This window comes from Pavona decussata, unplaced genomic scaffold (genome assembly GCF_977016875.1).
Source record: "Pavona decussata unplaced genomic scaffold, jaPavDecu1.1 SCAFFOLD_175, whole genome shotgun sequence".
Taxonomy (NCBI): Eukaryota; Metazoa; Cnidaria; class Anthozoa; order Scleractinia; family Agariciidae; genus Pavona; species Pavona decussata.
The window spans coordinates 3,504,841-3,516,167 of record NW_028145586.1 but is presented as its reverse complement, the minus strand read 5'-3'; the positions used below and the strand labels follow the sequence as shown (position 1 = coordinate 3,516,167).

Sequence of the window (11,327 nt, the reverse complement as noted above, 5' to 3'; positions counted from 1 at the left end):
AAAAAAAAATGAGAAGAGAAAAATAAACCATAAATGTTGCAACTGTTGTAGTTAGGTTTAGGTTAGATTTAGTAAGACTGGACAGGATCGGGACTTTTGCTTGTTGTAGTATAATAATGACATAAAAATAAAATGCAGAGATATGAATTTAAACTGTTCCGTAAGTCATGAGTCAGTAAACAAAGAAGGCCTAGCCCAAGAGCTAGAGAGGCGAGGACCTCCCACCCCTTCCCCAAGGAAATATCCTTTAGAATCATTGACGATGATCACCTTCAGCTCCGCCATTGGCCTTCGTTCAGGCTCGAACGAGATTCTAACTCATAACTCTGCAGTTTACTCTACCCACTGAGCTATCAAGCCAACCGGAACTGGCCATGGTCGTTCCGCACCTATAGATAGTGAATATATAAATGGCTGTGCCAAAAGGTCAAAAGTTTGAATCCCATAGCAATTCTTTTTTTTTGGCAATTGAATTGCGTATCTTACCGCGTGATGTTGGATGAAGGCGAGAGTGAGTAGCGAAGCCCCGAAGGGAATGGGGAAAAGGCAAATTGCGGCTTACGTCCCTCTTTGTCACGGCGCACACCGCTCATGGTGGTTCTCCCGCCAAAACTTTTTATTTGCGCACGGACAATATCGCCAGCTACGCAAGTTAATAGTTTTCTGAGTTAAATCAGTTAAATGCGAGAACCTTTCGCTCATAAGAAATTGCGTCCCTCTAATTCGGTGGTGGTAAACAGAACGTACCTTAATTAGCTTTTGCAGCTGGAAATGTCTTAGAAAAGCATCATAAGATAATTAACTTAAAAGTAATAATAAATCCATTTACCTTGAACCATCTCGACACACAGCAAGCGCTTGAACTACTGCAATTACAGTGTCCCTGGATGGATTTATTTGCAGCAGACAATCTAGTCTTTGATTTAAAAGAAAAATGGAATTAAACTTTAAAAATGAAACGCACCCCAGATTTCCTTTACTCATCCTCTTACGGAAAATTCACATTGCTTTTTATTCTTCTTTTTCCTCTTGGGAACCAAGCACCTTTGTACTCTACCAGAATTAAAAAAAAAAGAACAGCTCTCGTATTATTATACTCTGGTGTGATTATTCGTAGCAGTCAAAAGCATGAATCTTTTCAAAAGCTTACACAGTCATACAGCCTCACTTAGAATCTCATATCTGTGTTCATGCAAAAGAAATTAAGTCACTGAGACTTTTTTTATTAAATCAGAAAAATGTGGTCAGCTTCTTTTTTTTTTTTTTGGCATAATATATATTAGAAAAAGGTAGAGTCAATGCGGTAACCTTAACAAATTATTCCAATCGCGGTTATTGGATATTAGATGATAGATAGTCAACTAGGCGCGTAGCCCCGAGTTAGCTACAATCATCTCATATCCAACAACCGCGAGTGGAATAATTGTTTTATTAAAAACAGTCAAGAATTATTGCTCGTTCTTGCTGATTTCGCTTTGCAAGAACAACCAGAAGACAATTTGATGGTTGCTATTTCTCGGGCATGGCTCATATATAATGGCTCATATACCATGGCCGCTAAGCCAATCAAATCCCTTGGAATTGCATAATATAAGGATCCGCGATTATCAACATTCTGCTCCCAGCAGGTATTCCGTAACGATAGTTAATATAGTTACTAAAAGATGGCTTCAACCTGCAAATAATACTGTTGTTAGACACTCACTTCGGTTACCATTTGAACCTTTATAAGCTTTTCCTTTCCTTTTCATTTCCTGCAAATCAGACGTATGAACAAGTGAAAGGAGACAGAGAAATGACTGGGGCACCAACAAGAACATTTATGCAAACTACTTGAAAAGTTGTCTCCTGTGTTGTCATGTGTAAGTTAATATTGTTCTATCTGTTCGGAAGTTTTAGCTGAAAATTCAATTTGCAGAAAGTTGTAAAGAATGGCATCTTATCCCTGGTCAACAAGCTACCCTACTAGCTCTGCTCGCAGGTGCAGGGTAGCAAGCTACATCATTCTTGGCAATTTAAATAATCTGCAACGGAAAACAGGAACTGAAAACTTAAAAGAAAAAAGAAAAGAAAGAAAAAACAAAAGATCTTCCGCACGCACCTGTCATCTACCGGAAGATTTACAGGGAGGTTTGCGGAGAGAATAATCATTTGTGACATCCGTCTTGGTAAGGGTAATTAATACCTAAATCGTATCGTGTCGCAATAAAGTTTGTTTTTTCGTATTTTTTATAAAGGATACAATCACTCATCTTAAAAAATGATAACCGATAGAAATCCCTTGAAATTTCCAAAAACGCAGAGACTTTCGTAATTTTATCCTTTTTTCTGATAAGTCTCGTAATATCATCAAGTACAAGTTTGCAAATCAATATGCACGTTAACAGTTTGTTTTGTAAACTGAACCACCTGTCCTGTTAAACTCGAGGCACGGTGGAGGCAGTGGAGGCACTTGTTTGGATCCTACGTGTCTTTTCTTCGATTGTTGTGTGAAATTGGTCCTGTTGTTGAAACCATACTGCAAAACATTACATGTTTACATTGTAATTTTAGTGCTCGACAGTTTTCGTAAACAATGCATTGTATTTTTATTTTTCGCCTTAGAATATGAGGTTTGAAAGATTAAATAACTTACCATGTAATGCCGTCAAACCAAAATTTAATCACCTCCGAGCTAGCCAATCAGCGCGCGCAAAAAGCACTATTCACTTGTGTGGTATATACTAAATGCATATATTCATATTCAAAGTTAAGAGCATTAAGTCACTTCCACGCACATTCATACTAAGGAAAGAAATTTTTGAGGTAAGTAGAATCCTTGAGCTCTTTTTTCTTTATTGCTTTTTTCTCAAGTTGCATTCCAGTGATACACTTCCCAGATCAGCGACCTAAAAGAATTAATGTTCGCGCGACAATATCTTCTAGTATAGCTAAGTTTCAAAATATCGTTAAGTGTGCTTTTCCTACCTAGTCCGGTTGCGTCAATGTAGTCTGAATAATTCTCGAAGTAGGCCGGGAACAAAAATTCAGTTCTGTCTTTATCAGAGTATACTGGTTTGTCAGTGATTGTGATAAACTTTTCAATCCCAAATTTAAAGTAACATTTGCCAGCGAACTGTATAAAGAATAAAGTTTACGAATGTCTGTTGGCAAAAACGTGTTGAGGTTTATGTGCGAATAGAGAAATTCGCCGTCGTGCTTTGTGCCTAACTAAACAAAGAAGTTAAACGTTGCGGGAACAACGTGTTGGCACAATCGGCAGAAATCACTAAATGGCCTTGATCTATCCGCCATTTTCCACACTTGCGAGTTGCCGTTTGCTTACAAAGAAAATTTGAGCAAATACAAAACAGAACCACAAACGGAAGGTAAACGTGCTCCCGTTCGCGTTTAAAGTAGAACGCCTGTTTATCTCTCAACAGTTGGCAGATGTTCTGGAGAAGCTCTCACACGTACCAACTTGTATTTGCGAAATAAACGAGTTTCCCATATCGGGAAAGCTAACGCGAAATATGTCCAGAAATGCACGTAATAACGAAGTGGCAAATTTGACGAAATTTAGCCAATTTCGATAACATCAGTGAGTAAGGGAATTCGGTAAAAATGGCAAATTTGAGCTCAAGAGAAGAGTACCAGTGAAATGGCGAATTTGACGAATGCTGCGAATTTGGCGAAGACGGCAACTTTGACAATATTTTGCCAAAGGTTAAGATTCAAGCGAATGAGCCCAAGAGAAGGGTTCAAGCGAAGTGGCGAATTCAACGAAGTTGGCGAAAATGGCGAAGTTAATAATATATTTCGCCAAAGGCCGAGAATCTGGCGTCATAGACTCTGCGGCTGAAAAGGTTTAATGCCGGCTTTTTATTTTTTGTTTTATTTCTTTATTTTAAAATAACAATTGGCGTACTTAAGTTAAAGAATGTTACTGTCGACTCACGTCTGGAGAACGAGGTATACATGCATTATTTTTGGGAGGGAAGTGTGTTCAACGTGATGAAACTTCCTCCAAATTTTCAGAGTTGTCATATTCCCCAAAACTGTCATATCATTCCATCAACATGGCAGGCTCTTATGTGACACTTATATCATAAGCCAATTTGAATAAGTTGACTGTTCGACTAATTTGCCCAAAATTTATTCAGGTAAGCAGTTTGGTGAGTTTGACGAAATGTTGCAAATTTGTCAACATGACTGCCGGCTTCTGTGCTTTCTAGCTAATTTGCATAAGTTCCACAATAGGCCAATTCCGAGTTTCTTTGAACCTAGTTATGGAAGCGAGGATAACTGCAAAGTTTTTATTATGAAAATTAGTTTTCATTCATATGCAAACAAAGCTAATTTTCGTGTTAAAAGCTTTGCACTTAGCCTCGCTTTCGTAATGAGCTTCACAGCAATTCGGAAATGGTCTATTTGACGAAATTTGCGAAATTCATCGTATTCCCCAAATTTGTCAAAATTATCAAATTCGTCATCATGGATGGCTTCTTGGTGCTTAGCTAATTTTCATAACTTTGCCGATTTGACCAAATTCGTCAACATGGCTGGCTTTTATGTGGTGAACTATTTTGTATAAGCTTGACAATTTGACGAAATTTTGCGGAAATCGTTACATTCACCTACTTAAGCTATATATAGGTATGTCTGGTGCAAAAGGGTATGGTTTTTGAGTCCTTTTACTCTGAAATAGGGTAAATATTTTAACCATTTTGGTTCGAAAGTATGAAAACGGGTAAGTGCTTCTCAGAAACGGGTATGGATTCTAGAATTTTAGAGGCCAGGTCTGAAAGAGAGTACCGGAAAATTACATGTTTTGGTCTGAAAAACAGTCAGGTTTTGAAGAACCATCCATCCGGGGGGAGGGTCTCCTTCTCTCAACAGAAACAAACTCCCCTCAACTAATTCTTTAAATCTTTACAGTTTAAGATGACTCCTCGCTTTACGCCCAAGTTGGTGGTGTTTGGTGCACTACTGCTTTCAATGACAACCTCATCAAACAGCACCGAAGTTAAAACATCACTCTTGTACACCTACAACATCTTCACCAAGGATATTGCCATAGTAAGGCACACTATTGCCTCTGTGAACGTGCCCAGCGCAGTGGAGTGTTTCCGCCATTGCGCCAAAGTTTGTGGCTGCGTAGCGTTTCAATTGACAGGGATGAGTTGTGAACTGTTGGATACAGACAAGGATGACGCGGATAGGGATCTGGTGACTAGAGAAGGCACTTTTCTGTATTCAATGCAAGGGGCTGGTATTGAGGTGAGATCGTACACAATTGTTTCATGAAATCAAGTCATAAACTGATATTTAAATTTTAAGACCAGTCCCGAGGGAAACGTGTAGATTGCAGTGAGAGATAAGTGTTTATTAGTTATCCTGGTGTCCTTGCTCGGAGAATAACACACAGAAAGCGAAAATAATATTTTCGCAAACGGATCCAACAAGCTTGTTAGTTTTGAATTCATGGTTTCCGTGCTGAATTATTAAAATTGCTAAAATCTCTAAAATAAAACTGACTGAACCTGCGAGCAGAGGTGCTCTACAATATGTCGGAGGGTTGAAGGGAACTCTTCTCGGCTCTGAAGGCGACATCTTAAAATTAGAGATTGTTGTTACGTTCCTGTCTTTTTCATTTTTTCATTTGTCTGATGTGCAGGAACTGAAAAGGAAAAGGAAGCGAGGTGAGTATATATTTATCATAATTACTTTAGTAATAAATTAACGATTTAGATGATTTCTGTGAGCCATTTAAGGTAGTTAATCGTATATCTGTAAAGCGCAATGGGGCATTTTATTGGATACAACCCTACACGAGTCTAGTAAATAAACACAATCATCATCATCATCATTATTGTTATTATTATTATTATTATTATTATTATTATTATTATTATTATTATTATTATTATTATTAACACCTGCTGCGAGCTGAAACTGAATAGAACTAAGACCTTCGCATTTACTTAATCTTTCACCCAAAGTTAAAACATGTTTCATATATTCACATTCACTTAGTAATACTGCTTTTTGTGAGTTTCTTTAAATATATTTATATATATTGGCTCGGTTTATGAGTCTCTTGCTTAACACATTCAACTGAGCTAGGCTTGGATTTAATCATTGAATGATTGATGTCTTAACAGCTAGTACAGATGCCGATTCTTTTGCATCGTGCAGGGATATTTATCTGAAGAATAAGTAAGTGACATGGCTTTTTATAGACCTCCGTTCGTAGACACTTGAAGGAGGGTGGTCTTTGGTATATTTGTCGTCAGTTCTGATTTGCCATATTATAATGTGAAACGTGAAATAGCTGTTGTCCTCGTAAAATGCGGTGATCAGGGTAAGTAACGATTAGCCACGCCGTAATTTTCCATTAATATTACCGCAGAAGCGAAAATTGATGTTTGCAAATTGTCATGAAAGAGGTTGATCTCAAATCTGCGTAAACTGTCTACTTTTCCATGACACGTGACCTCTCCCTGCCACCCCCCCCCCCCCCCCCTCCAAACCGGCTTCCCCACAAACACCATCACTTTTTTAAAGTATAAAGTATAAAGTATAAAAATTTTCTCGAAAAAGACAGCTCTGAGGCAGGTAAATACTCTTGTCAAATGGTAAAAATTTCTGCCATAATCTGCTGAATACAATGGATGCAATGTTTACCATGAATGCCGATCTATAACCTCCTTTCCGAGCTTTCTCATTCTTATTTCTGCTTCGTTCGTATATTTTTGTCCATTTGTTATCTTTCAAAACGGACACGAAAAAACAATAAGTAGAAAACAAAAATTACAAAGAGAAAACTCTGCTAGGAGACTAACCAAGAACGAATTTTCAATCCTTTCTTTATAGAAAAGTAATCAAGCTTTAAAGAAATTAAAATAAGATAAATTTAAATAAAAGAAAACTAATGCAATGTTTAATAACTAATTCGTAGTTATCTTTGATCTCAATCAATCTTCGATTCAGATTTAAGAGGGTAATCTGTAGCTAACTTTCATTTCAATCTTTGATTCAGAACTCAACAGAATAAAGCTTACATGCTGCAAACTGACATTGGAAGAATCCCTGTTTACTGTCACATGACCGGAATTGATGGATGCGGAGATGGAGGATGGACGCTGGTTATGAAAATTGATGGTCACAAGATATAATCAACAACAGGTTGTGGTTTTCACCAATCTACCCTTGGTCCGCAACTGATATATTTTTTTTCTAAGTGCGCAAGCGGGCGAAATTCCGTAAATCATGCAATCTGAGTGGCTTCGGGAGTGGAAAAAAGTTAAAATCGTACTCATCCGTAGATCGGACTGTATTGGGAAATAACTGTGCTCTCTATTTTGAGGACCACCCAAGGCCGCACTCAAGACCTCAAGGTCCCAATATAGACCTCCCGCCCGGTGAATAACATCTATTTTTTGTACGTCAAAGGAACAACAACAATAAGGAACGCGTACCACTGTATCACTGCCCTTTACTCCTACAGTGACCAATGCTTTAATTAACCCCAACTCCACACCGTCAAAAGAACTCCTCAACAAACTTAAACTGACGTTTAATTTAGCGCGATTGATGCAACAAGTGACGAGATTTAGCAAATTGATGAGGTCTATGAGAACTTTTTTAAGGGGTGAGTTCGTGTTTTCTTTTGTAGTCAACGTTTCACTACAATTCCAAACTCTGGAGTAACAAAACTGCGTTCAATCGTCCTGGAGGTGAGAAGGGGTTTGACAACCAGGAAACTAAGTTACCAACTTACTGGAACATGAACTTCTCCACGATCTGTCTCGGCATGAGGATCGGCAATCAATCTGCCAAGTTCCTGGTCATCAGAAAGAAGGGCGCTTCACTGTACTCTCTGATCGCTGATGACCGCTATCGATCAACCTCTCTGGGTCGAGACAAGTGGAAGACATTGATTGGCTCTGAAGCATCTTTGCAGACCAACTGTAGCAAAGAAGGGTTTAACGCAATGGATGACAGGCACGACTATTCCAAAGCAAGAATTGGTATTATTGGGAACGATCAAAACAACTGCTTTAGCAGCGACTCCAGAATTGGTTTTGGTACCGGAGGATACCCTGATGACACCAACACGTGTGGTAATGTGGCTAAATACGCAGGCGATAACGGAGACAAGCGCATTAAAACCATGGGATACATATTAGTGAAATAAAAGGAAAACGATGGTGGCTCCTCCTAAAAAAAATAGTGAGAAGAGAAAAATAATCCATAAATGTTGCAACTGTTGTAGTTAGGTTTAGGTTAGATTTAGAAAGGATCGGGACTTTTGTTTGCTTGTTGTAGTATAATAATGACATAAAAATAAAATGCAGAGATATGAATATAAACTGTTCCGTAAGTCATGGGTTAGTCAACAAAGAAGGCCTAGCCCGAGAGCTAGAGAGGCGGGGACCTCCCACCCATCCCCCAGGAATTATCCTTTAGACTCATCGGCAATGATCACCTTCAGCTCCGCCATTGGCCTTTGTTCAGGCTCGAACGGGATTCCAACTCATAACTCTGCGATTTGCTCTAGCCACTGAGCTATCAAGCTAACCGGAACTGGCCATGGTCATTCCGCACCCTAAACAGTAAATATATTAATGGTTGCGTCGAAAGGTCAAAAGTTTGAATCCCATAGCAATTTTTTTTTTTTTTTTTGCAATTGTCTTGCGTATGTAGCCGCGTGATGTTGGATGAAGGCGAGAGTGAGTAGCAAACCCCCGAAGGGAATGGAGAAAAGCCATTTTGCGGATTACGTCACTCGTTGTCACGGCGCACGCCGCTCATGGTGGTTCTCCCGCCAAACCTTTACAGTCGCGCGTGGACAATAGGGAGCTTAAGATCCGACGACGGCGGGTGTCTGCGACGGCAGCTATGACCGTGGAAAACTGGGGAGAGGCCGCCGTCGTAAGGCATGAAATGTAAACCTTAAGAAACCGACCGGAGGATGGCTACAAGTTGAAGAAAGGGTTCAATAATTTTTATCGTAGTTATAGCTTCGTTTAGATCGGCTCGTGGCCCTCTCCTTGAAAGCTTCGACTACGGAGAAATTTCAGAGGGCGGATTTCCTCTCTTGTACGATTAAAATAAGTCGAAAAATCCAGATTTTTCTTTTTCTTCTACCCATTCCATAAAGATTCTGCCATTTAAAATTACATATCTTCAATGTAGGTAACAAGACAACATGTAAATATGCGTACAGACAATTCCAAACCAGATTTAAAACAAACTTGTAAATATAACAATTCGTTAAATCATCGCACCATTCCAGGGCCTGATAATTACGTCGTGCCACGACATGATTATGACTTTGGAATATAGTTGAAATATTGTATCTTCTTCATTAAATGTTGCATAGACCAAAACTTGGTTCTGCGATGATTCCTTCGCCTTTTTCCTCGTTAAGTCAAAACTGTCGGATGGATCTGGATCAAAACAAGCTCGATTTTGTGTTGTCAACAAACTGAGCCGAGATTAATGTTGAATGTTGACTCGTTATTTCGATGAAGGACGACTCGTCTAATTTAGCTACAACACAACAGAATTCAAACAGGGTATTTAATGATTGACTTTAATACATATTCCTGACAGTACATCAAGAAAAAAAAAGAAAACTTACTGGTTGTGGTTTGCAATTGGCGGTTTCGTGACGGAGCCACAGCGGCTACCGACAACCCGCCAACATCGACAAAATGAAACGGAGATTAATCCTTTAAAAATCTTTTTCTCTTCATGAAATACTCAAATAAAACGATCTACTAAGATTGAAAAACCAATAACTATCGAAAGTATCAAAGAATTTCCCCGAATAAGACCTAAAATGGGATTATTGTACTCACGTTTTAGACGCGACGGCAAACTCGGCATTTTGACGTCGTAAACAACCCCGCTACGGCGGGAAACTTTTCACGACGGCTGTCCGGAAGTTATTTGGCAACTTTTTTTACTTCCGCCCGCCGTCATAGACACCCGCCGTCGTCGGATCTTAAGCTCGGTAATATCGCCAGCTACGCAGCTAATAGTCTGAATTTTTTGTGGAGTTAAAGCAGTTAAATGCGAGAACCTTTCGCTCTAAAAAAATATCGTCACTCTAATTCGGTGGTGGTAAACAGAACGTACCTTTATTGGCCTTTGCAGCTGAAAATGTCTTTGAAAAGCATAATAAGATAATTACCTTAAAAGTAATAATAAATCCATTTACCTTGAACCATCTCGACACACAGCAAGCGCTTGGACTACTGCAACTACAGTGTCCTGGGATGGATTTATTTGCGGCAGACAATCTGGTCTTGGATTGTAAAAAACAAAAATGGAATTAGACTTTAAAAATGAAACGCACCCCAGATTTCCTTAACTCATCCTCTAACGGAAAGTTTACACTGCTTTTTATTCTTCTTTTTCCTCTTGGGAACCAAGCACCTTTGTACTCTACCAGAATTTAAAAAAAGAACAGCTCTTGTATTATTATACTCTGGTGTGATTATTCGTAGCAGTCAAAAGCATGAATCTTTTAAAAAGCTTACACAGTCATACAGCCTCACTTAGAATCTCTTATCTGTGTTCATGCAAAAGAGATTAAGTCGCTAAGATTTTTTTTATTATATTAAATCAGAAAAATGTGGTCAGCATTTTTTTGCCATAATATATATTATGAAAAGGTAGAATCGATGTGTTATACTTAACAATTATTCCACGAGCGCGCGTTGGATATGCGATGATAGATAGTCAACTAAGCGCGTAGCCCCGAGTTAGCTACAATCATCTCATATCCAACAAACGCGAGTGAAATAATTGTTTTATTAAAAACAGTCAAAAGTTATTGCTCGTTCTTGCTGATTTTGCTTTGCAAGAACAACCAGAAGACAATTTCAATTTCACGCTATTTCTTGGGCATGATATAATTAACAATTATCCTGCGAAATCGCGCGGAATATCGCCTGATACTTAGCCGACGAGGCCGTAGGCCGACTTGGCTAAATCGGGCGATATTCCGCAACACATTATCAACACATTGATAACAAAGCACAGGTTTATTGCAGAAAAGCTGAAGGCGATCTTTATTTGTAAAAAAAAAAAGAAACTTGTAACATTTTCCCGCGCGCGGACCGGCATGAATGAAAGTGGCAGCTTTGTTCAAGTTTTAATGAAATCGAGAGCGTTTTGCATCGAGTTAAAAAATTGAGTACTCGTCTTGTGCGCCAATCGCTCCGGCAAAATTTTCTACAAAATTCTAGCCTGAAAAGCTAAAACCAAACGGTATTTTGAAGCTGCGAAGGATTTGTTGTGTCAGCTGGGCTGAGCTGAAAGGCTGGAAAGGC

At 38.9% G+C, this 11,327-nt stretch overlaps 2 protein-coding genes across 2 annotated transcripts in view; one reads left to right on the top strand and one right to left on the bottom strand.

Annotated features, from left to right (window-relative positions):
* Positions 1–891: 891 nt before the first annotated feature.
* LOC146463703 (uncharacterized) overlaps positions 892–11,327 on the bottom strand; it is a 132,625-nt gene continuing 122,189 nt past the window's right edge. Inside the window, exons 2-3 of the mRNA XM_085084362.1 lie at positions 1,706–1,754; positions 892–916 (exon numbers count right to left, since the gene is read on the bottom strand). Coding sequence (XP_084940488.1) covers positions 912–916; positions 1,706–1,754 — 54 coding nt within the window. The 3' untranslated portion in view covers positions 892–911. The remainder of the gene's footprint in view (positions 917–1,705; positions 1,755–11,327) is intronic.
* LOC146463716 (uncharacterized) lies at positions 6,832–8,500 on the top strand. Its single transcript, XM_085084207.1, has one exon. The coding sequence runs from the start codon at positions 7,769–7,771 to the stop codon at positions 8,177–8,179; it is 411 nt and encodes a 136-aa protein (XP_084940333.1). The 5' UTR covers positions 6,832–7,768; the 3' UTR covers positions 8,180–8,500.